Genomic DNA, 26,626 nt, shown 5'->3' with positions numbered 1-26,626 from the left:
TTGCAGAGCAGCTTGTGGGAACCCTGCTCTGCACAAGGAAGTTGCAGATAAAGTTCCTTGACACCCCCCCCCACAAAAAAACAACACTTTTTAAGGTACTCTGCTGCCTTCTGATCACTCCGCTTGTTGACAGAGACCAGAGGCTGAAAATCAGCCAGGAACTCATCTGAGGGCCAAGCTACAAGTAACGAATTACACTTGAATGGCAAGTGAACAGACTCACTTGTATTCCTCCCTGTTCACATTCACATAGTGATCGAGTGGAGCACAAGTGGAGCGTAAGTGAACAGGGAGGAATACACGTGAGTCTGTTCACTTGCCATTCAAGTGTCATTCATCCCTTACGGCGTGGCCCTGAGTGACCCGTAAATTCCTGCTGAGGAAATAAGGCGTTTGCCATCTTGAAACTGCTGCCACCAGTTGTAATACACTTATTAAGGAGGGGAAAAGTCAATAAAAGGTGTCCAAGTAGCCCAAGCGCTCAGAGATGCAACATCTCCCTCCTCTTGTAGGGATGGTTATATAATCATTACAATACCCTCAAAGCCCCAAGTGCCTCATCACGCTCTCTCTCGTTTCTCTTCACTTTCTGCCCATACTTAGAAGCGACTCACCAGCCAGGATATCAGCTTCGTCCATGAACTGTGTAGTGAAGAGAATTATGCGACCCGCTTTGCGCTCATTCAACAGGGCCCAAACTAGCTGTCTAGAGTAAGGATCCAATCCTGCAGTCGGCTCATCTAGTAATAAGACCTGGGTGATGGAGCGTGATGACATTTTTCAGTTCAAAATTATTCAGAAATTTGCAATCAAAGTTAATTGATTCATATAATGAACATAATTAGAATTATAAATATTTTATGATATATTTTCTAGATAATTAGATTTTAGATGTAGGTTTGGATTATGACACCTTTTTGAAATATCTTTAAAATGCATTACTCATCTTTTTTTATTATTGCAATTATAGTTTATCGCTACGTTAATGTTTTAAAAGTATCCAAGAATTAACACACTGCTATGTTGATTTCAAATATTCAACATCTGATAGTTAATGTTAAAATAATTTTTTGATTTCAAGTCAACTTGCATATATACTTCATGTGCCTGTTAATTTAATGGTAAATTCATTAGGATTGAGAGAAAAAATATTCTTGAGTTTTATGAATATGCTGTATACCTGAAATTTGTATCTATGTTTATCATATTTAGAATGGTCCTTGGAATGTGTATTTTAAATTCTTGTTCTAAATTTTTATCCTCTCTCCCTTTTTTCTTTCTGTATCTAATTAGTTCACACACACACACACACACACACGAAGATCTAAAAACATATAATTTTATGATTTTTTAAAAATAAAAATCCACATTGCTCTTCATGATCAGATTCAGAACTAATTTTGTGCAAATGCAGGGTTTTTTTCAGCTGGAACATGGTGGAACTGAGTTCTGGAACCTCTTGAAAATGGACACATGGCTGGTGGCCCCGCCCCCTGATCTCCAAACAGAGAGGAGTTTAAATTGCCCTCTGTGCAACTCCAGCGGTGCGGAGGGCAATCTAAATTCCCCTCTGTCTGGAGATCAGAGGGTGGGGCCACCAGCCATGTGACCATTTTCGCTGAAGGCGATTTAAACTTTTAAAAACTCCCCCCTTGTTCCAGCTGACCCAGAGTGACATCATTGGCCCTGGGAGCATGCACGCACTTTGCCTGCGCACATATGGTACCAGGGGCACCACCTCCCACCAAGAGTTGCCCCCTGTGCTGGCAACCCACTGAGTTCCACCACCTCTTTTTCCAGAAAAAAAACAACCCCTTCTGCCGCCAGCCTGGCTGTGGGGCGGGGGGGTCGTCATTTGCCTCCTCGGAAGGAGGAGGAGGAGGCGCGCTTTCCCCGGACATACGGGGATTGCGCGGGGGCGGAGCTTGTTGGCCGTTAGGCTGCTCCGCTCCCCCGCCAGCGTCAGTCACCCGGGAAAGAGCTCGGCCCACCCTCCTCTCCCTGTATCGGTGCAGGATTAGCCGGTTGCTGTAGTCAGAGCCAGGTAGGAATTTTTTCCTCCGGTCACCTAATTGGCCCAGGTCCGGAGGTTTTTCGCCTACCTTGTACCGATATTGTGGTTGAGGTGATTGGCACGGTGGTGCTGTTTAGATAAATCATTTTGGCAGGATAGAATTGGGAAATAGGGAGCGGGCCAGTGAGCACCCTTGGCGCTTCTCCATTTTGGGGAAGAGGGGTCTGCCTGAAGCGGATGGTACTGCTTGTGACGGCTGCCATGCTGCATGGGCAGACTGCCTTGGGGAACCCTGTGTGCAAGTCCTACCTCACTGCTGTACGGCTGAGGTGTGGGAGCTTGATTGGGGGAACCAAATTTGCCTGGCTGTCCAGGTAGCTGCCATCCGGTGGATGGCTTAAGCCTGGGGCTTCGGGGCTCGCCCAGACAGGTCGAGGCGGAGGTCCAAGGTGCGACCACGTGGCTCGTCCTGTACCGCTAGTTTGCCCTTGCCGCAGTTTGATAGTTATGGTTATAAATATTGTTATCTTAATAAAGTGGCCCTTAGTACCAAACAGTGACGTCTGTCTCTTCATTCCGACTGGGGTGGCAAAGCCCTGTGCAAATGTAAATACTTCATTTTGTGCAGAAAACCTAAACTGGGCCGATTCCAGACGACTAACCTGAAGGCGCTGCATGCCGCCATGTACCGGATCGTGATGGGGAAAATGCGAAATATCGTGTTTTCTCATGCGAGTTTGGCACGACGTCACTCCAAACTCGTGTGAGAAAACGCGATATTTTGCGTTTTCCCTGTCGCGATCCGGAACATGGCGGCATGCAGCGCCTTCAGGTTAGTCGTCTGGAATCGGCCCTGTTCTGACATGAAAAGATAAGCAGATTTTCCCCAAAAGGTGACGGATGAACCAAATCTTCTACCTTCTGGACAGAAGGAATCCACAACATGTATTTGTTAAGAATCAACAGTAACATAGAATTAAGTAGAAAGGAATTCCTGAACCAGCCACAGAACAGTAAGATCTATGCATCCATGGATCATTCATTCAGAGAAAAACATAGTCCAGAAACTATCATATCTTTTCTATGGGATCATACGCCTTGGGATGTTTGCATTTTTCTATCCGTGGGGAAATTATCCTCTTCTTCCTAAGCGAAAAAGTACTTCAAATGTGAAACATGCAACAGGTGTTTGTATCTAGTTTACCTGTGGTTCTCCTAACAAAGTTATTCCAAGAGATAATTTTCGTTTCTGTCCACCACTTAAACAATAAGCTAGGGAGTCTTGAATGGCATTCATATCCAATAGGGTCAATAATTTTTGCACCTGAAATATATATAAATACAACGTCAAATACTGATATATTGGATATTTCTTCCAGATCTCTTCCTTTTCAAGATGCTGGTTGGTTGAAACTGCAAATTAATTTTATCTGTAGACCTAATTACAGTTTAGAGATTACTGTAACGCCTGAGAATTTACCAATATGGTGGCCTGGCTGGAGCCACAGCAGGTACAAACACAGTAAAAAGTTTAATTTTCATTCTCCAATTATTAAATCTCCAGAAGGAAGAGAACAAGTGACCCCAAATGTATTTCCTTGTTTGAAAATTCTGTTTCCTGACTAAAGTATTCTGCGTTATGAGACTGTGTTATTCTTAATGGATTATGTTCTCCTTTGATTAGTTTATGTAACTGAATAATCCTTACAAATGCAATGTTTAAAAATGAAATGGTTTAGAGAGCCAAGGTCTCCCCTTTTGGTAGGATACTGTCCTCTTGCAAGCAATGCCTGCTGTGTGGTGGTAGTGGGGAAGTGGCCAGGGAAATTGGAGAGGGGAGCAGAACGCAGAAGTGATATCATCACATCAGGTAACGTGTGAGGCTCCTCCTTCACCGGCAACCTGACTTGACATTCTCCCATCCTGCCAGCTCTCCAGGCAGGCGTCCTCCAGCCTCAGACAGGCAGGGAAGGGGGTTGCCCCACCTTGTTCCTTCTCCTGCTCTGGGAGTCACAGCACTCTTCAGCTGCCTCTCCCTTCACTTCCTCCTTGGCCTTCACAAGAACATGAATTTAAAGGCCTCTCCTTGCCCAACTTCCCTGGCTCTGCTCCCAATCTCCACCCAGTCTCCCTGACTGGCCCTGCCCCCAGCCTATCTGATAGGAGGGCTGGATAGACTCTGCAGTCTCCTGGCCCCACCCGCTCCATCCCAGCCTAGGTTTTCCAGGGACCGGGAGGGGATCCCCAGGTCCCCGTAGTCTCCTGGCGGGGGACTGGGAGCCGACACATACCCTGGCTTCCTTTCGCCATGCGTGTGCATAGTGCACGTGCTCCTGGCTCACATGATGATGACACTTCTGTAAGTGACGTCATCACGTGGGGACAAAGGGCGCCTTGTTGCCACCACCACTGCCACCCGACCACAACCTGCACAAGGGCCGCAGATCCCTCATCCAATGCAGCATTTGCCCTCCACCCCCTCCTCACCTCCCAACTGCAACATCACCCTTTATAGGTGAAGTTGCGAGCCCCTTTATAGAAGCTTATGTATATATTCACTAGCACTGTATCATTTTTGCGGTTGTTGTTTTTTTCTTCTTTTTTGCTTTGCACAAATAAATATTTTTTTAAAAATTAAAAATACTGGATAGATATGAAATTCAGACAATGCATTCTCAATTCAAATAAGAACAGAATAAAACTACAAATTACAGTTTTCTGTGTTCATTAAAAATCGCTTTCTTTTACAAATGCTGTAAAAGAAGGAATGGACAGATGGTTTTTCAAGGAGCACAGTGCGGTTGGCCTACTAGGTTGGCTTACAAAATTGTTAGAAGTTGATGTTAAACAGAAATTCTTACCACCTGAATACACACACACCTACCTCATTTTCTATGTCATTGGATGGAACTCCCTTTAGTTTAGCAAAAGTCTTTAAATTTTCTTTCACTGTTAAAAATTCAAATTGAACATTGAATTGCGGACAAACAGCACTGATCTTCCGAATTTCCTCCATGTCTTCCCTTTTGGTTATATTGTACTTAAATATGGTTGCAGAACCTGAATATATAAACGAAGACATGTTGAATCATAATGTGGCTATTTGAGTAAAGCAAACAGAAGTACTCTAATCTTCTTGCTACTGTTTTTTTTTAATTTTTATTGGTGAGTTTATATTTCATATTTAATACATACATTCCCATCATATCTAATTTACTCTAACCCCCACCCTTTTCCTCCCCCCTCCTTGTCGACTTCCAACAGCTTTCCAACCCTTAACCCTTCTTATTACTTAACTTAATTTCACTTATATTCTTCTACACCACATATGTCTACAAAATATCTCTTACTCTAAGCATATTCAAATCCTTTTATATATAGACTATATTAAATCCACTAGTATATCCATTTTACTCTTCCTTAATTAAACTATATATTCTAGACAGAATTTTCTTAAACGTAATACTTGCTTAGATTATAATAGTTAAATTTCCCCCTTAATGGTAAAGTCACTTCTCTCTTCCATTTACAACATCACATTTTTAATAATTCTCAAACTGCCACAGATTTATTTAAGAACAACTATGAGAAATTGTGGATACAAATAGAGAGAGATTTGATAAAATGGAATAATTTGAACTTATCATGGTTGGGAAGAATTGCAGCAGTAAAGATGAATGTTTTACCACGTGTGATGTTTTTGTTGCAAACAATTCCAATTATCCGAGACTCCAAACAATTTGACAAATGGCAAAGAAAAATTTCAGATTTTGTGTGGGCAGGCAAGAAACCACGTGTGAAAATGAAAGTATTACAAGATGCGAAAGAAAGAGGTGGCTTGCAACTGCCCAATATAAGACTATATTATGAAGCAATATGTTTGACATGGCTAAAGGACTGGATAACGCTGAAAAACGGCAAATTGTTGGCCTTGGAGGGATATAAAAAAATATTTGGGTGGCATGCGTATCTGTGGTATGATAAAGTAAAAGCGGACTCGATGTTTTTGCATCATTACATTCGAAGAAGCCTCTTCACAATCTGGAAGAAATACAAGGTTTACATGGAAGATGGAATTCCTTCATGGGTGGTTCCGTATGAAGTAATAGATCCGAGAACTGTCGACAATGAACAGCAACGTTTGACATACAAGGAGATAACACAAATACAACATTCAATATTAAGAATAAAAACAGAAGAAGAGCTGTCTCCTTGTTATGGATGGTTTCAATACAGGCAGATCATAGATCTTTACAAATCGGACTGTTCAAAAGGAGGAATAAGAATGGAAAATTCAGAATTAGAAGAAGTGATATTACAAGAAGACAAGAAAGAAATTTCAAGGATTTACAAGATACTTTTAAAATGGTACACGGAGGATGAAACAGTGAAAGTACAGATGGTGAAGTGGGCAATAAACTTTCATAAAGAGATAACAATGGAGGCCTGGGAGCATTTGTGGAAAAATACAATGAAGATTTCAACATGTACGAATATCAAAGAGAATGTATATAAAATGATATACAGATGGTATCTAACACCAAAGAAAATTGCGCTAGGAAACACGAATATGTCAGACAGATGCTGGAAATGTAAAAAACATGAAGGATCATTATACCATATGTGGTGGACTTGTGAAGTAGCTAAGCAATACTGGGGTGATATAATTGAAGCAATTAATGAGGCGTTACAAACCCAAATTAATAAGAACCCAGAATTGTTGCTACTGAACTTGGGAATGGAAGATGTTCCAACGCAGCATAGAACATTGTTATTTTACATGATTACGGCAGCAAGACTTTTGTATGCGCAGAAATGGAAAGTACAAGAAGTACCAACTGTAGAAGACTGGATTTACAAATTGCTGTACATGGCGGAGATGGATAGAATGACAAGAAAACGTAGAGATCTTGATCCAGGACAATATATTGCAGATTGGGGGAAACTGAAACAATACTTAGGAAAAAAATGGGATGTGAAAGGAGATCTTCTTGCTACTATTGAGTCACTGTTAAGTTCTCCTCATAGCCACAATCAAAGAGGCAGATGAGGATAACTTAGTTCGAATACTGGAAACAGAAGCTACCCAGAATCAGAATAGAATGCTCTGAGCCAGCTGGAGTTTAGGGCCACAACTAATGCTTAAGGCATTTGTGGAATTCACTGTGGCGATGGCTTCTGGCTGGAGTCGGGTATATACAGGATATAGAAGAGTTGGGAATGAAAAGATGCTGAGGTGGTAGAATGAACTATGACACTTGAGGTAGGGGATCTCCGTTTGGAATTCTCCCTCCAAAAACAATTTTTGCAAGTAAAAACTAAGAGGGCAGAGCTAAATCCTCTCTCTCTAAGGTTGCCAACTTCAGGTTGGGACATTCCTGGGGACTCCTGCAGCCTGGTGAAGGTGGGGTTTGGGTTGGGAGGAGGGACATCAGCAGGGCATATATGTACAAATTAAATTATATATGTAAAAATGATATATTTACATATATGTAAAATATATAATTGGTATATATGTAAACATTAAATTATTTTAACTCAATAAATTCTGCATTAAATAAATATTCTTTAACATAAGAATAACAAAATGATAATCACTTATAATTTATAAGTGATTATAATCATAATTATAATAATAATGTCTAAAAATTGCAGCAGTTTCCTATGTCAAGTATACAAACAAAACCCACAAACTACTGTACAGGTTATAAACAGAATTAAAACCTTGTTAATATGACTTGTGCTTATCTCATTACACCATTATCTCATTACACCAAGCTCATTTTCAATAACTTAATGAACTGATTAATAAAGCTATGGTCAGTAATAAAACCTAGCCTGGTAAATATATATATTTTAATTCTCTCTCTCTCTCTCTCTCTCTCTCTCTCTCTCTCTCTCTCTCTCTCTCTCTCTCTGTGTGTGTGTGTGTGTGTGTGTGTGTGTGTGTGTGTGTGTGTGTGTGTGTGTGTGTGTGTGTGTGTTTCCCCCCCCCTAAGAAATTTCCTTCACAGGAAAATGTTTTCATATTTATTTATTTACCCAATTTTGTTCTCTCTCATTTTTTTACTGGTTTATATGACTTTCATTCTTGTTTTTTATTGGTTTATATGACTTTCATTCTTGCTTTTTATCGGTTTATACGACTTTCACTCTTTACCATTGTCTACACCCTGTTTCTATAATTTAATGACATGTTTTTCTCTCCGTTCAAGAACTTCCTTGCGCTTCAGTCTGTAACTTGCACGAACACCACTGGCTGTCATTTTTCAAAACAATTGTCCCTTTCAGCAACAGCCAACTCTGACCCAACTGTTAAATCACCCTTTGTCTCTCCACCCCTTTATGATGGTCTGACCTTTTAATTTCCTTTAACATTCTGTTCCTGTAGGAGAACTGTGGGGAACTCCCTCCCCCCTTATTTTACAAAATAACATTTTTTTTCTGCGCACCAATATATATTTTATTGTTTTTTCAGTTAGATTTTTCCTTTAACCCCCTTCTTACACTCTCTGGTTAGATTGCTGCCTCCTGGAATTATATTCCAAAATAGTTAATTTAAATTTCCCCTTTAATAACGTGCCCAAACATCAGGCTCCTTCATGGGACTATGTGGCCCTGAGGATAGGAATGGGAAATCAGAATAACATAAATTCTGGGATGGAAAAAAAAACAAAAATAAATTTTATTTTTACAAAAAGTGTATCGGTTTCACAGTAGTACCTAAGCTCGATGGTTTCAAAGACAGTTCTCAGTTCTTAAAGTTTCTTTATATAGGCAGTGGCACAGTCACACAGATATTTATAAACGTTCTCTGTTGGCCTGCTTTGGACAGAATGAATATTCTCTCAGAGCTGGACCACAAGTGACGCCTGACACAGGTTGGACACTAGTCAGCTTCCCTCAAGTTTTGATGGGAAATGTAGGCATCCTGGTCTTGCAGCTTGGCTCTCCAACTGCTGTCCAATGGACTTTTCAACTGTCACTTGTCCAACATTCCGCCAAGCTGCCTACATTTCCCGCCAAAACTTGAGGGAAGCTGGCAAGTGTCCAACCTGTGTCAGGCGTCACTTGTGGTCCCACTCTCAGACACACACACAGTTCAGGCTTCCACACAGGTTGCCTAACTGAACTAGAATGAGGGTCCCCTCAGGCTTCCACTCAGGTTGCCTGCTTTGCCCAGACTGAATGTTCTCTATCTGCCCAGTAACTTAAAAACTTCATTCACTCTGCCCACACTCTGTCATCAACCAACCATCTCCCTCTCTTTCACCCCCACTCTTCACCCCATGGCGCGGAGGGCAATCTAAATTCCCCTCTGTCTGGAGATCAGGGGGCAGGGCCACCAGCCTTGTGAGCATTTTCTCCAAGGGCAACCCACTGAGTTCCACAACCTCTTTTCCCAGAAATAAAGCCCTGAGAATATCCCACAATGTACAATAACATCAAGGTTGTAGCATACTGTGTCTCAGCATGCTTAACTCTAAATGTATCTCTGCTGGCCTGGATGATTAGGTTTTGGGATTGAGTGAGCATAATTTGTTTTTATATGTGACAGGGTTAAATTGCTGGTATCTCTATCATTTTGTAAAAGGTCAGTTCACACAATCATTGCAAAATATAAATGACTATCTTTCTACAAGTTCATAGACAGAAATGAGACAAAGAAGAGAATTCTCAGTATGGTTATTTGTAAGGAAATCTTATTGATACTGATAAGGCTCATTTCTCAGCAAGTCAGATTAAGTCAGGAGAAAAGAATGTTTAATTCTTACCAGCAGATGGGTTGGAAAACCCACTGAGAATGTTTAGCAGTGTCGTTTTTCCAGCTCCACTATGACCAAGAATAGCGGTGATCTGGCCTTCGTAAATATTCAAGGACAAGCCTAGTATACAGGAAACTGTGTTAGCACTAAAGTGACAAAGTAACGTACCTCTCTTTTTAAATTTTCTCTAACATACATCCAAGCCTGGTGCCAGGTTTTCTAGTGCCTGAGACCGGGAGCAGCTTCAGAGCTGTTGCTGCCCCCACGCATGCGCGCACCTGGACTGCATGATGATGTCATGTGGCAGGCAGATGGGATGGCGTGCATGCGTCCTCCCAGCCATCCAGCACAGTTGCTCCGCATGCCGCCCCAGCCACAGGCTGCACCTGGCACCCCCTCTGGCACCTCAGCACTAGAGGCAGCTGCCAGACCTGCCTCTATGGATGCACCGGCCCTGCACACATCAGGAACCATCAAACTATATTAAACAAATGAAATCCCATTGAAGATAATTTGTCAGAAAGAGTCTGGCTTAAAATTCACAGACTTGAGAACAAGTGAAAGTGCTGAGATGAACAGAATATTTCTGAGGGACTCTATGTTATAAGGCATGGTTTCTCCAGTATCTGTTTGGAAAAATTACTTTATCACAGTGTTTTAGAAATGTGTTTTAGTTTATATTCTTATATATTTAGGAGGGATATTATAAGGAGTCTGTTGGGTGACATGGTTATACAGGAGTCTGTCAGTTGGAAAAGGACTGAAATATGAAGAGATTAATGGACCCTATTAGGGAAACCCCTTCTAGAATCTTGAGGAGGAGAAGAAGTTAACAGATGAAGGAGAACAAATGAGGAATGACAGTTGAGGAATGTCAGTTGGAAAATGACAGAGAGTGTGCTGGTTAAGGCTGAAGAGAAGAGACGTCATTCCCAGCACGACAAGGAAGGGAAGGCCTCCGTTGGGGGCTGATTTGAAGAAAAGGTAATTTCCCCCCATAACCCCTCCATTCCCAAGGTTGGACTTCAGGGGACTTGGCAACCCTAAGAGATTTAGAAAAAGAAAGGGTTGTATTTTTTAAAAGTTTTAAACATTTATTAAGAGTTAAGCTCTGTTTTAACTAGTCTAGATGGTTGAGGAACTGGGGCAGAAAAGCAAGTATGTTAACTTCTTGATCACACCACTTGCCCATGTTGCTAATAAAGATTGCGTACATCTCAATTACCCACTTCACAGGAATTAAACAGGAAGTGCTTTCCCCCAAGATTGGGGCTACATGCTTTAATAAAGCTGATACTGCATATGCAGAGGTATAGTTTAAAGAAAAGCTTTGAGTGGCCTCAAAGCACAAAGCAGAAAGACAGTAGAGGGAGCCCAAAGGGGAGGGATCAGTGAATAACCCACTATGGAACCACTACCTAGGCAAAATATGTGGTAGCTGCCACCATCTTTATCCCAGGCTTCTTCTCAACAATTTTAAAGGTCTCAACTTATTCTAAATCAAATCTTTTGGAGACAGAAATATAAAGAATGAGTGGGTATCCCCAAGGACTTGTGAGGGGCATTTCATTTTCCCCTCCCCCGCCATGTCCTCTTTCCCTTTCTTGCCCCCTATAGCCTCTCGCCCTTTTCCTACTTCCGTCTCTCTTTCCAACCCACTTCTGTCTGCCCCACTTAATGTCACCTTTCCCTCTTCCCCATTCCCACCCTCAGCAGTCTCTCCCCTATGGCCCAGTTATGTAGTGTCAGCTGAGCTGGGTCCAGTTGCATGGTTTGGAATCTGCAAGGAATTGCAGAAAGTACTTCATTTTTCTCTGTATCCCCTTCCTCACACTATGTCCTCTTTCCTTCTTCCTGGCAGTGTCCATATCCTTTCCCTACATCCTTCTCTCCTTCAGACCCACCAAACAACTTACCTTTTATCTAACCCCCATCTTGACCTGTATTTCTTAATTTACTTCATTGATATATTACCTTTCTCCAAAATGGGGGACCCAAAGCAGCTTAGATCATTACTATCCTTGCTTCCATATTATCCTCATCATAACAACCCTGAGAGGTAGGTTAGATTGAGAGTGAACAACTGGATCAAAGCCACCCAGCGAGCTTCCACAGCAGGGCCGTTTCCACATGACTTACCGGCTCTGTAGCGTTGTGTAAAATATGTGGAACATAGCGTCTTCTCGTGTGAAATCGTGCTAGAAAGATGTGATGTCACACAATAGCATCTTTCTGGCGTGATTTGTGTGAGAAGATGCTATCTTCTACATGTTTTGTGCAATGCTACGGAGGCTGGTAAGTCGTGTGGAAATGGCCCAGTGGTGATTTCAATCTGAGTCAATCAGATCCTACTCTGAACTCTAACCACTAAGCATACATGGTGTTTTTTTTGGTGGGGGGTGGCTATAAAAATCAACCTTGGCTGCTAGAAGAAAAATAAATCTGTCTCTGGCTGTTGTACAACCCTCTATGTACATCTGTAAAATTACAACTGGCTTATGGTGGCCCCAGCAAGTAGCTATCAAGGCAAGTGAGGAGCAGAGGTAGTTTGCAGAAAGTGAAACCCAGCTTGGGAGCCCATGGCTATTTATAAGCACGGGTCCCATTCAGCAACACAGGAGGTCTGTGTTTGGCTGTCAGAGCTGCCTATCAGGGTTTGCAGGGATGAGATTGGAGTGCCCATGGCTACAGAACACCCCCTTCCCCCTCCCTCCCCTGGGTGTCTTCTCCCAACTTGTAACTGCTTTGCTGCTCCGTGGTTGGAAGGAAGTCCTGCTGATCAAGGAAAGCTGGGCTTCTATTTGGGTTTTCAGGGCGAGAGAAGGAGGGCTAACAGAGCTCAGCCATTCCCCTAGCTCCGTTGCTGGCACCTGAGTGTCTGGATTCCTGAACCGAGCCCAAACACCATGATCCAGGCCTCTCCCGACCACTGGATCATTGGCCGTGGACGATCATGATCTGCCGGGTCATGATCGTGCGATCGCCATTTTCGTGGGTTTTTTACATTCGTAATGCGGTTCGTGCCCATCTCTACTCAGGGCCAAGCTAGAAGTGACGAATTATGCTTGAACGGCAAGTGAACAGACTCATATGTATTCCTCCCTGTTCACTTGCGCTCCACTTGCACTCCACTTGATCCCATACATATGAGTCTGTTCACTTGCCATTCAAGCGTAATTCGTCACTTCTAGCTTGGCCCTCAGATTCACTGTTCCAAGCAATTATTTTCTGTTTGCTGCTGTTTTCATTTTTTTAATAAATATTTTTATTGTTTTTCACAAATTGTTGCTGTTTTCTTGTAATTCTTTCCCCGGTTGCATTTTTTTAAAATAAACAGGTGTAAGCAAAAATCAAATACTTGGTCTTTCAACGGTTCAAGGCTTGTCTCAATTGCCAAAGAGAGCAAACCATCACAATGATTTAAAGAGAAAAGATATTGCGCCATCTCCTGCTCTCACTTCCACAGGCAGCAAGTTTAGAAACATCTAGCCTGACAGATCAATAGACACCAATGAATTTTCTTAAACAAATCATCAGAAAACTAAATGCTTTGGGAAACTGGAAGAGGAGGGTCAATTTTTTTTTTTTTTTTAGGTAGATTGGAAAGCAACTGAAGATATCTCACCTCTCAGAGCTTCTGTTTTCATGTTCTTCTCTTTATATGTTTTTTTAATATTATTGATTCTAAAAGATTGAGAAGCAATCTATTGTTAGTTGATTACTGAACAACAGTCACGATTTCCCCCATCTTCCCAAAGCATCATTTCCAAGAGAGAAAGACCCAGCTTTGTCTGACTTGTAGCTGTTTCAAATTCAGATTTAACCCCAATACAAAAGTTGCATGGGGGATACATATCCCTGTGGCTAAAGTTCAGCTGGTTGTCATTTCCAATAAACAATCCAGTCCACAAACTTGAATCTTCATTTGTGTTTTAACAACTGCAGTATAATTCCATTTGTACCTTGCTCTTTGGAAGGAAAAGAATCTTTGCTGAAATCATATGAAACGGTTTTCACTACGCAAGTCCTTGGGAGCAGGGTCAAGATTTCTAAAAGTACATCCTCTTGAAATCCACAACATGCTAAAGAGATTTATACTCAATATATCCTGTACAATGCTTCTTTTACCTGATGGATTCTTTTGCATCAAATTCAGGCGATACGGGTTCAACGTTATCACTGAAGATATTGCTATGGCTTTGTTCTTGAATATAGCTGCTTCTTGATTTAAACCAGTAGGACTTCTTTAGAAAAAACAAAGGAGGATAAGGCACTCCATATTTGTCTAATAGAGATATAAAAAAGGAAACTTTTAAAGATCAGGAAGTACAGTAAAATATTGCTCTTGACATCAAATACATAACTTGAAACTATCTTCACCACTTCTCTGTAGCTAGGCCTTTGAAGACAGTCTTACTGAACACTGGGAATGGATGTTAAAGGAACATTGGCCATTTCCACACACGTTGAATAATGCGCTTTCAATGCACTTTAGCAATCCTTTGGAAGTGGATTTTTTGTTCCACACATGGAAAAACCATTCCAAATGTTCACTAAAGAGTATTGAAAGTGGATTATCCAACGTGTGTGGAAGCAGCCATTGAACAGTTACCCTTAAATTTACCCTTTCTACTCTGAGAAAGGAAGGTCATCTTAACATAGATGCTTCTCACCAATTAATCAAGAAGACATGCTTAGACAATATGGGCAGATCCTGGGTGAACATACAAAACCTAGTTAAAGCATGCGGGGTTGAGAGGAAGGACATTCCTCCTGTCTCCATGAGTGCAAGGGAGCCAAGCTGTGCTCTCCACCCCTGTTTTAAAAGTAAGCTTTGGGTGACAAGTTGAAAGCGAGTTGAGTTGAGGCATCCCCAATCTAACTTGTGTTCTGCACACATATAAAGAGACCCTAATTTGTCTACAAAAAGCATTCCTCAAGGAAAGGGTAGGCAGCAACAATTAAGTTTAGAGTGATAATCTGCATGAGAGGATTTTAACCACAGGTTACATCTGGATATAATTGCAAAGGATATCCTAGGACATGCAATAACTTCCTCACTTAGACTTAATTGCAGGGATCCATGCAATTAAACAACATTCTGAGGGCCAAGCTACAAGTGGCGAATGACACTTGAACAGCAAGTGAACAGACTCACATGTATTCCTCAAAAAGTAAAACACGAGCTCTCCAAGTAAGCAACTCTTGCCAATGTTATCTCAATATAATGTAAACAGTGAACGATAATACAGCTTAGGGGTGTGCAAAGGCACAGTGGATCGGCTTTCCCGATTCGGGTATACCCGAATCGAGAAGCTGGTTCGGGAACAGCTATATCCGAATCGGCAAGCCGATTCAGGTATAGCGATTCGGGGATCGATTCGGCTTGATTTCGGGGGTTCGGGTAAGCTTTTCAATGGGAAAAAGCCTCCCCCAGGCTTCCCTGAAGCCTGGGGGAGGCATTTTCCCACCGAATCAAGCCAAAATTGGTGGGGGCCTTCCTCTAACTCCCCTCTAACAACCCCCACGTTTCAGACCGATTGGACTTTGGGGGGCCATGTTATGGCCCCCCAAACCAGGTCCCCCTATCCTCGCCTAAAAAAGAGCAGAGCTTTAGATTGCTGCTGCTGATCTCTAGTTCCTAAGTTGTGCTTGCTGCTGCTGATCTTCATTATTTCCGATGGGGAAAAATGAAGATGCTGCCATGCAGGCTTGTCTTGCCAGGGGTGGCATTTTGCATGCAAAATGCCCCCCCAACCCTCAGGGGCCCTTCTCCCACCTTCCCTACCACCCCCCACCAAGGCTCAGCCTGCTCCCACTTGGGGGGGGCATTTCATGGCCTCCCCAAGTAGGTGCTCTCAGCCCCCAAAGTCCACCCCCTACTGCCCCACACAGAGAAGGCTGGCCAGATTCTTTGATGTGTCGTGAATTGTGTAGTCCTTTTGTTTGGGGGACAATTAGTGTGATTTGACGTGATTTGTTGACCTGTTGTACTTTAAAAGTGAGAAAATGAAGTTGTTTTAAACTTGAGTCATTGCGTGTGTCCTTCCTTCTTTGATGTGAGGTTGGTTAAGCTCAGCATTGGGAACAATGGGGCAGGCTGGCCAGCCTTCTCTGTAGGTGGTGGTGGTTGTCTGTGTGTCAGGTCAGGTGCTCTTTCCCAGGGACGAGTTGGCACTCAGAAGTTTGCCCACCATTGTGGCACCCCTGGCCTGTGCGGAATTGCCCTGGGAAAGAGAGTTTAGAAGTTCCCAAAGGGGGAGGGCTGGCCAGGCTGTTCCTGGGGTTATGGCAGGTGTGGGGTGCAGGGGGTGGATTTGGGTCTGTGAGGGGCTAATGTGGGGATTTGGGTCTGTGTGTGGCAGCTGGGGGGGAATTGGGTTTGTGTGGGGCAGTAGGGGGTGGACTTTGGGGACAGAGCACCTACTTGGGGAGGCCATGAAATGCCCCCCCCAAGTGGGAGCAGGCTGAGCCTTGGTGGGGGATGGGAGTAGAGTTGCGAGAAGGGCCGCTGAGGGTTGGGGGGCATTTTGCATGCAAAATGCCACCCCTGGCAAGGCAAGCCTCCCCCAGCTGTCAGTAGTGGAGAAAAGGTCACCTACTTGGGGACGCCATGAAATGCCCCCCCCAAGTGGGAGCAGGCTGAGCCTTGGTGGGGGTGGGAGGAAAGGTGGGAGAAGGGCCACTGAGGGTTGGGGGGGGCATTTTGCATGCAAAATGCCACCCCTGGCAAGACAAGCCTGCATGGCTGCATCTTCATTTTTCCCCATCGGAAATAATGAAGATCAGCAGCAGCAAGCACAACTTAGGAACTAGAGATCAGCAGCAGCAACCTAACGCTCTGCTCTTTTTTAGGCGAGGATAGGGGGACCTGGTTTGGGGGGCCATAAAATGGCCCCCCAAAGTCCAATCGGTCTGAAACTTGGGAAGTTGTTAGAGAGGAGTTAGAGGAAAGTCCCCACCAATTTTGGCTTGATTCGGTGGGAAAATGCCTCCCCCAGGCTTCAGGGAAGCCTGGGGGAGGCTTTTTCCCATTGAAAAGCTTATCCGAACCTCCGAATCAACCTGAATCGATTCGGATAATGCTGATTCGGATTACCCGAATCAAGCCGAATCAGGATTGATTTGGATTTTATTCGGGTTTCATTAACCCGAACTGCACATCCCTATACAGCATTGCGATATATACAAAAACAATGATGTAGAATTCCAATGTGTAATCTAACACATAAACCAATATACTCAATTCAATGTTGTTCTGGTCTGTTTTACATGAACTGATATTTCTGGTCTAAATGCATCACATAACTAATATACTCAATTCGATATAGTTCTGGTCTGTTTTCTATAGTAACTGGGTAGATAATTTCCAAAGGTGCTGGGTAGCAAATTACAGTATCTTCCAGCTTTCTCCACGCCTCAGAGATAAATATGGTCCCGTCATAGTTTGTAAATTCCAAAGGTACTGGGTGACAGATAATATTGTTCCTCCAGCTTTCTCTGTGTCACAAGAATATATTAATTCCCCTTGGCCCTGCAAACAGCCAGCTTGAATGTTTGTTTCGCCTGGACACATATGTGTCTCAGCTTCCTCAGAAGCACAGAGAAAGAACCATCACAGTATTTGAATTCAGGCGTGTTGCTTTCACTCTCTGACAGGCGTATTGACCTCACATGTATTCCTCCCTGTTCACTTGCCCTCCTCTTGATCACTACATTCACTTGCCATTCACATGTCATTTGTCACTTGTAGCTTGGCACACAGAGGACCTCTTCTAAACCCTCCACCGGATATTTCCAAGACACCAACTTCTTCAAGCATGGACACCCTCTCCTCAGTGCATGTGTGTGGGCAGCGTACCCACTTTGCTTTATACAAAAATATCACATACATTGAAAATTTCATGTAAGACTAGCTTTTTATTATATTTTTGCTTGCAAGTCACATCAATTATTTTGAGTCCTTCTGTTATGGCTTCCAGGTGCTAGAACACTCCATCTCTGAAAACAGAGACCATATTAACTCCCTTCTCCAACAGCCACACACTGAGACAGAAGAAGAGGACTCTAAGAAAAAGAGAGAGAATCTGTAAAACTAAATCTTCAAGCTAATGAATATTAATTATACTATGCTTACCAGGAATTATTTTGTCAAAATAGAGAGCCAGCAGCATGTATAAAACACTGTCAATAAGCAGGCTATAAAAACCTGAGTCCTCCACTACGTTAGACAAATGTAAGCTTTTTCCATATTTTTGAAGCATGATAACCTGTAAGGAAAGAACAAAGTCTAAGCTTGGGTCAAAGTCAGATGGGGAAGGACAAGACTTGGAAATGCATGAATCCCTTAGAAAGTCCATCTAATGTTTAGAATCCATCCTCACTCCAACCCTCCAGTAGCAGGCAATCGCCATGTGTCGCATGAATATGACAGCAGAACCGCAAGTGACAAAAGGCACAGATTGGACACTTGGCAGCTTCCCTCAAGTTTTGATGGGAAATGTAGGCAGCTTGGTGGAATGTTGGACAAGTGACAGTTGACAGAGAGCGAAGCTGCAAGACCAAGATGCCTACATTTCCCATCAAAACTTGAGGGAAGCTGCCAAGTGTCCAATCTGTGCATTTTGGGAACATAATGAAAGTGCATATGCCATGAAGCTGACAGGTGTTCCTGCTTCACTGTCACGTGCAAGGTATGTTCACGGTGAGCATTATTAGGATTTGAAGGGGCGTGTGGGTTCACCCCAGATAAAACATAGTGACTCTACCTTTGAAATTTCAGCACCAAAAGCGAAAGGGCAGAAGAGGTTCAAAGTCCATACCAAAGGAGCGGGCATTCTATATATCAACGTGATAACACTGAGAGCTCCAAAAAGGAAAGTGAGGGCAAAGACAACAGAGCTGGTGGCTTTCGCTGTCTTTAGGAGAGAACTGAACATAAAACAGAAATAGATCTGAAAAAGAGGAAATATGTTTTCATTACCAGTTCAAAGATACCATCATAAATAGATCGAACGTTCACCTGTTTCCCACCTCACCCTACATAAACGTGAGTGCAGAGAGGACAGTCTGTGTACATTTGTGCACACCATCATGCAAAAAGATTGGACATCTGAAACAGCAAATGCAAGCTACCTGACATCTTCTGCCTGGTGTTCTCAAACTTTTTTCAGGAGACTGATTCTATCACGGCAGTGCAAGGAGAGGGTGTGGCTATATCCCTTTTCGGCCATCTCCTTCGAAAGCCAATTGACTAGTGCCTCATTCCACAATATATTGGTGAGAGCCTCCCAGACTTGCTTGCGGAGCCACAGGTCAATAACACCCTTGTCACAATGCCAGTTCACTGCTTGGTCTGCAATTTGGGGGGCATGAAGTTGTGACTGTCGTTGGCCAGAAGTGAAGGACACTGGGGAAAGCAAACCATTCACAAGGCAGGCCCCAGATTGCTTGGCCAGGTAATGTTACGTGAAGCAAGGAATATCTTGTACTCAGGTGAGTAATGAGTGGCATTTTGGGGGGGGCCTTGCTTAGAAAAGATAGTATTGCAGATGGTGGCTTCGTAAGTAAGGTGCAGAGTGCTTTGATCATTCACTCTGGGAAAGATTATATCTGAGAGCCAAGCTACAAGTGACGCCTTACACAGGTTGGACACTTGTCAGCTTCCCTCAAGTTTTGATGGGAAATGTAGGCATCCTGGTTTTACAGCTTGGCTCTCCATTATAGCTGCAAGACCAGGATGCCAACATTTCCCATCAAAACTTGAGGGAAGCTGACAAGTGTCCAACCTGTGTCAGGCGTCACTTGTAGCTTGGCTCTCAGGTGGAGGAGGGGGGACCTCTTTGGGTGATCTGAGAGCAGAGAGAAGACTGTTTGTCTCCAAAGCACCAAGGACCATTGGGAGGTGGGGAGCACATAAGAAGAAGCTGTCCTGTTTGCTTTCCCTCTGTTCTTCACCCCCCTGTCCCCGCCTGTCAGCCTAGATTCTCACATCATCCAGCCTCTACAAAAATCCATGGACTCTGGGGAATTAATTAAAGAGAAGGCTTGGGTAAACCACATTTTTTTGCCAGAGGACAGGCTATTGAGAAAGCATTGCATCTACTGTTTATGCATGAAAAGAGTGTACTGCTTCTGTACCATGGTTATGCATGAAAAGAGTGTACCACATTGCTGGGCCTTATAGAGGGCAGAGGTAAAGGCGGAGAAATAAGTCCATCAGAGCTGAGGGCATGTCAATACTGGCATGGATAAATTTTTCCTGTTTCCCAAGGAGCCTTAGATGTGTCTCTTTTAAAACAAAAACAGAGTTTGTAGTAGGCAAGGGAAGTCGAGTTATGTTCCCTCCATGCCTTATTCAGCTGCTCAGAATATTTTTCTCTGTTCTCAGTTCCAGACAATTACAATGGGAAAGATGTAAGTACTTGTTTAACAATCCCCATTGAAATCTATGCTGTGTTTATTCAAGAAGAATACAATCCTGAATGTAAGACAACCCTCTTCCCCCTCCGATGTTATATACAGAAAAGCATTACTGGATATAACAGTAACTCTTATGTGCATGTAAGTGGACTCTCTCTTTTATTAAACAGTAAACCAGGAAAAAACCTAGTCTTGCATTTTAGTGAATACTGACAATTGACTTAATAATCAGCATTTTTTTAAAAAAAAATGAGTAAAAATAATTTTTAAGAGTCCTGAAGTGCCTCTATCCAGAAATGCAGGGTATCTCTCAAAGATTCCTGTCTGCCGGCCAGCAATTTTTATTTGTTATGTAGAAGCACATGATGTAATGGTAAATATTTACACTAAATAATTTCATGATGTTGTTACATTCTTACTGTTTAATTAGGGCTCACCATGTAAAGTATTGTGTTTTATGTGTTTTCAGGAATTTATGATTTTGGCTGCTGAAGAAGCTTAATTTTGTGCAAAACGGGATAAAGTATAGCCTGGCAAGCCCATTGCCATTTTCCCGTCGGGAGTAGCCGAGAAACCCCAGTGCTCTCCCCTTCGTTTTTTGTTTTCCTTGCCTAAATCCTGTTGAAAGCAGCCGCCAAGTCGGGGTGCTTTATTTGGGAGTAGCCGAGAAATTTGAGTACTCTCCCTTTGTTTTTTTGTCCTCGCTTAAATGCTCTTGAGAGCAGCCGTGAAATCCAGGCGCTCTCCCTTTGTTTTCTTTGCCCATGGCTATTTTGTGCCTCTATTACAAATATAATTGAAGCAGTTCTATACGGTCTGTTGACTCGTTTTTCGACGTATCTCTCAAAGGGAACAAAGTCATTCCTACACCCTACCCCAAGCATTAAATATTCTCCTTGATCTTCTGTCCATCTTTAAGTTCCTTCAAACAGTTCTCACACAGAACCAGTGCGAAAGCCTGGAAATAGGGATGCCAGCCCCCCAGCAGGGGTGGGGGGAATCCCCCGCCCCCGCCTCTCACACCGCACCCCGGCTTACCTGGTTAGCGGAGGGGCACGCACCTTCCGTGCATGTTCCCCTGTGGTGCTGTGCGCTCCCATGCACAGCAGCTGCCAGGATTGGGCCCGTTTTGGCCCAGATTAGGGCAACTGTGGAGCTTGGGAGCACTACTGCCCTCCACAGTGGCCCAAAACGCACCAGATTCAGCCCAAATCGGGCTCATTTTGGGCTCCGCACCACCTCAAAACAGGCCCGATCCATACCCAAACAGGCCCATTTCAGCCTCTGTGGAGTGCAGGAGCACTCCTGTGCTCCACAGCGCCTCAAAACGGGCCCAATCTGCACCCAAATGGGCCTGTTTCAGGCACTGCGGAGCTCAGGACCACTCCTGCACTCCATGTGGGTGTGTTTCTTGGGGGCCTGCGTGATGATGTCACTTCCCAGAAGTGACGTCATCGTGCTTGCGGGAGTGCGTGTGCGCTTTACGCGTGCACACCCCCCCAATCCCAACAGGTAAGTGCCAGGCTCCAATACCCCACTGGGAGGTTGAGGGAGCCTGGCAACCCTACCTGGAAATAGAGTACCGGAATATTTTCATGAAGATGCTATCAAATTTTTCAGTAGGTTTAACTGTAGATATCTTCAATTATTTGTTACATGCAGTTAAAGATTCTGAAGTAAAGACCAAAGACTTACAGATGATATCCCATAAAGGAAGAACAAAAGAAACAGGGCAAAGAAGCTGCTTATGGGAAGAATTAAATAGTTGACAGCAGGTGTCAGCAAACTGGTCATGATCAGGATATACACTGCATACAGCAAACTCCAGGAAAGCCTACAAAAGTAAACACACAGACTTCAGGGCAGTTTACATTATTTGGCACAAATAATGAAGAATTCTCATTCTGAGACGACACAGTTCATTTAAACCAGTTCTTCATGTGAGCACCATGTCTATGGTCTCTCTGGCTGGGTGTTGAAACTAGCAAAAGCAGGCATTTTTCAGAAATACAGAATATGTCACAGTAATTACATAGCTACAACCAGCCCTGAGAGCAGGGCTGTATTATTCAGCTGACTAGGCCAAAGCTTAGGGGGCCTGCAGGGCCTAGGGGCCAGTTATTATTATTTTTTTTTTGCTGAGGCACACCTCCACATAAATTGTAATTAATTGATTCTCTTATATAACCTCTATTAACAATAAATAATAGCTTGGCCCAGAGCCTGGCAGCAGCCCTGGAACATGAAGGGGAAATCACTATCCAACCACACACAAAGAAAATTCAAGCTCCAATGCACTCTCTCTATCAAAATGCCCACAGCAACTGTCTCTCCACTGTCTGCAAAGTCAGAGCTGGGAGCCCCCCTCCCCCCTGGTCTTTGCTCCCTTGTTGTAACAAATTTGGAGCTCCACACTTGAAAGGAAGACCTGCCTATCAAACTAAACTGGGCTTAGATTGGGGTTTCCAGGGCAACAGCAGGAGTTCAGACAGAGTTCAGACCATCACTGCCTAAGTTGCCAAGGGAATTGATTGCAGGTGCCAGACTGTCTGGCTTGATGAACAGCAAGACGAGCAGCAACGAACGAGGCTTGCAACAACTACCTGTTCGTTTAGAATGGGGCCTCATGAACAACTTGTTCACTAACAGCAGATTGGGCTGTTCGTGGCTTTTTTTTGTTCGTATTGCTGTTTGTGCCCATCTCTAATCTGGAGTTCTGGGTTGCGTTGTCACCAATATGCAGATGACATTTGTCTCCATCTCATGCTTCCAGCAGGCTCCAGGGAGGCTGTGGAAACCATAAACAGGTGCGGGAGGCAGTATTAGGATGGTTGAGAGCTAACAAGCTGAGACTTAATCCGAACAAAATGAAGGTACTACTAGTGGGAATAGGGACATCTCCTGTTCTAGATGGAGTTGCACTCTCCCTAGAGGAGCAGGTTTCTAGGTTGTTGGTACTGCTGAGTGTGGGCCTCTTGTTGGATAAACAAGAGGTAGCAGTGGCCAAGGGTGCAAGTGGTAGCCTTCCTGGGTGGGAAAGATTTTGCTACTGTAGTAAGTAAGTAAGTAATTTATTATTACAGCACTTGGCCAGTACGTTAACCATAAAATTTAAGTACTGTAGTGCCTGCACTGGTAATAATTATATTAGATTACTGCAATGTATTTTATGTGGGGCTGCCCTTGAAGACTGTCTGGAAGCTACAATTGGTACAGAATAGTGCAGCCAGAGTGTTGACTGGAGTAGGTTGTAGAACCCATATCACTCTAGTCTTGTTTCATTTACACTGGTTCCCAGTTTGCTTCCAGGCCCAATTCAAAGTGTTGGTATTGACCTTTAAAGCTCTATATGGCTTGGGACCAGCATAATTAAGGATTGCCTTCTCCCACATGAACCTACCTGTCCACTCTGGTCACCTTCAGAGGTCCTGCTTTGGGTGCCCCTGCTATCTGAGGCTAAATGGGTGTCAACCCTAAGAAAGGGTCTCCTTGGTTGTGATGCTGAGACTTTGGAACTCCCTCCCCAGGGAGATTCGCCTGTCTCCTTCTGTCATTATCTATCACCAGTTGATGAAGATTTTTGTTTGTTTGTTTCATTTTGCATTTCCCCAGTAAACTCTTATCAGTCTCCTCCCTGGTTTGTATGTGTTTGTTTATATTTTGTGTGTGTGTATATGTATATATGTGTATATATATACTTTATCATTTTAATATATTAAATGTTTTAATATTTGTTTTTTGCCACCTTGAGGGCCCTATTTTGGGTAGAAGGGCAGCATATAAATGTTTAAATAAATAAACGAAACAAATAAATAAAGCTTTTTTCGTGGGTTGTATATATGGGATTAGAGATGGTTGTGTTGGTGTGCATGTGTGACATTTTTCAAGTTTGTATTGGGCCTGAAAAAATAATGTTTGGGCCCCAACCACCACCAATACTACTTCTAAATGGATACCATCAAATTATATACATACAAGTTACCTATTGCTTCGTAACCTAGTGTTCGTATGCCTGTAAGTGTCAGCTTCACTGGACTTCTATAATATGAGCATTCTTAATTAATTAATTAATTGCAGAAAGCCATGTCAATGGCTTTCTGCAAACAATGCAAAACTGAATTATTCAAAAAGGCCTTTTTCTCAGCTAAGACGGCGGTATTATAGGAAAAGGATCCCAGATGTTTTGCTAATGAGTTAGAAACCATAGATTTCACTGTTATGTTGCCTTACTTATTATCTGTTGCTTTAAATATGTACTCCTATATCCTACCTGTGCTTTATGTTGTTCAATGTAAGTCCTCGAACTGATTATGTTCTGTTTCAGAAATTCCTCAACCCCATACTGGATCCTTGCTAATACTTATATTCTTTTACCCCATGATATTGTTTATGGAAATGTTCTTGACACTGTATTCATTTACGTTATGACATGGTTTATGAAAATGTTCTTGATAAGATATGGAAGTGCCTGCCCTTGTCCTTGCCACTGATTGAACTAATCTTACACCATGTAATCCGCCTTGAGTCTCAGTGAGAAAGGAGGAATATAAATGACATAAATAATAATAATAATTCTTAACATCATGTCAATGGCACCAATAGGGAAGAGCAGAGCAGCCAGTCTCATAACTCACCAGAATGCCATATCTCTCACTCCCATCATATTCATCAATTCCTTCAGCTTCCTTTTTTCCCTTGAAACATTTTGTGACAAGAAGTATATCAATGGGAAAAAGCACATAGGCATAACCAGAAGGAGAATACAGTACTCAATGTTATATGTTGGCGAAATGGAAGGTGATCTCATACGGATGCCGCGAATTGACTTCATTTCGTCCCATACAGAATGACCAGTGGTCAGCTAAAAAAATAAAAGACCAGATTTTTTAAAAAAATTATTCATTGATTATTCCCATAGTAGTTTCACAGTCATCATAGCTTTCACTGCCACAAGTACTTTATCACTGTTTAAATTTTACAGAAAGGGACTGAAGGCTGGGATTGCAACAACTGCATTGTCGATTATAAGTGTGTGACTATGATTGCATTGCATTGTTTTTAATTGTATAAGGCACCTTGCGTCTTAATGAGAAGGCAGGCTATAAACAAACAAACAAACACAAGCAATTTAGGATAATAAATACAATTAAAGAACAACAGTGTCATGTCTCTACAAAATAATTCTTATAGCCTATATAATTAAAGGGTTTTCTAAACAACAAGTTTAAAATTTCATAACAAGTTTAAAAAACAAATGGTGGAATATATTCTGAAGTATTGGATTCCAGTAGTTGATAAATAAAATCCAATTTTCTACAAACATATCAGGTGATTAATTTTTACTGTTCATTTAAAGTGTGTCACTTTAGACATAAAAACTGTTGACCGATTTCTTCTAAGCCACTCTTTCAATGAAATAACTGATTTTTTTCAAGAGAAGGTGATATGAACTTGTCTGGGGACGGCTCCCTAGCCCAGTCGGGATCCTGCCCCACCTGCAGCCAGCCTGGCCCTCACTCACCTGGAGCCGCAGAGGGCCAATGGACCCTGCAGTGGGAGTAGAGCTGGCAAGCAGGGCGGGGGGGCACCCTGAAGGCAACCCACAAGGCTCCACTCCCCAATGCGTGTCTGTGTGTATGTGTAACTCTCTTGATAGTAAGGTGCTTCTCTTTGTCTAAGATGGGAACACCTCCTGTCTCCTCCTCTGTCTCTATATCCCTTGGAAGATTTCTTTTTCTTGCTTCATGGCCTTCCAAAGGGAAAGATGTATTTCTCAGAGCTCCTGCCTTGAAGGCCTCATCCACAGACTCACCTGCAGCCTCGCTGCCAGACTATCTGGCCGTGGTATTTATAGGGAAAGTGACTCTTTCGACTAGGACTCTTTCTTTCTACTCCAAGGTATTGCCATGAATGGAATCTACCTCAATAAACTGTAAGTTCTATCTTTCTACAATTTTATTGCCTGGGGATTAATTACTGCACATTGGGGAGAATGCTTCCAAGTAACTCTTCTACCAAACGAAATATAAGTATTTCTAATAGATCCAAGCATGAAGCAGCCCTGATCTGCAGCTATTCCTTGCCTGCATACAGAAGGTATGCTAAGAGGACCTGTAGCTCCACCACCCTCCCCATAGCTGGAAAAGACTCATGTTTAAACTGCTGAGGCCCAGCCCTAAGGGCCCAACCCTCCTGATTAGTAAGCCATGAGAGATCAGATAAGGAAGCCACCCCCTATGATCAAGTACCTCAAAGTATGTGCCAAACATTGTTAACTTAAGCAAAAAAACACACCGTTCTAGCCATAGGGGGGTTAGATTTGCTTAATTCCCCTACCACTGTCTGTCAACAATTAAGGCAAGTAGGCCATGGCTGAGATCAGCTAAGCAGAGGTCATGGCATTCCAAAGCCAAGTGAATCTCAT

The 26,626-nt window shown here is 42.9% G+C and overlaps 1 protein-coding gene across 5 annotated transcripts in view; it reads right to left on the bottom strand.

Annotated features, from left to right (window-relative positions):
- The window catches only part of LOC129327284 (ATP-binding cassette sub-family A member 9-like), a 130,750-nt gene that overhangs the window by 73,977 nt on the left and 30,147 nt on the right, over nt 1-26,626 (bottom strand). For all 5 annotated transcript variants that reach the window (XM_054975786.1, XM_054975785.1, XM_054975787.1 and 2 more), the window contains 10 exons: nt 24,837-25,063; nt 21,898-22,036; nt 18,549-18,734; nt 17,918-18,050; nt 13,909-14,065; nt 13,406-13,464; nt 9,790-9,900; nt 4,899-5,074; nt 3,219-3,338; nt 615-753 (listed from right to left, as the gene is read on the bottom strand). In XM_054975786.1, the coding sequence (XP_054831761.1) occupies nt 615-753; nt 3,219-3,338; nt 4,899-5,074; nt 9,790-9,900; nt 13,406-13,464; nt 13,909-14,065; nt 17,918-18,050; nt 18,549-18,734; nt 21,898-22,036; nt 24,837-25,063 (1,447 nt within the window). The remainder of the gene's footprint in view (nt 1-614; nt 754-3,218; nt 3,339-4,898; nt 5,075-9,789; nt 9,901-13,405; nt 13,465-13,908; nt 14,066-17,917; nt 18,051-18,548; nt 18,735-21,897; nt 22,037-24,836; nt 25,064-26,626) is intronic.

This window comes from Eublepharis macularius, chromosome 4 (assembly GCF_028583425.1).
Source record: "Eublepharis macularius isolate TG4126 chromosome 4, MPM_Emac_v1.0, whole genome shotgun sequence".
NCBI classification, from domain to species: Eukaryota; Metazoa; Chordata; class Lepidosauria; order Squamata; family Eublepharidae; genus Eublepharis; species Eublepharis macularius.
The sequence above is the reverse complement of the archived record's forward strand: the minus strand, read 5'-3'. Positions and strand labels throughout refer to the sequence as shown.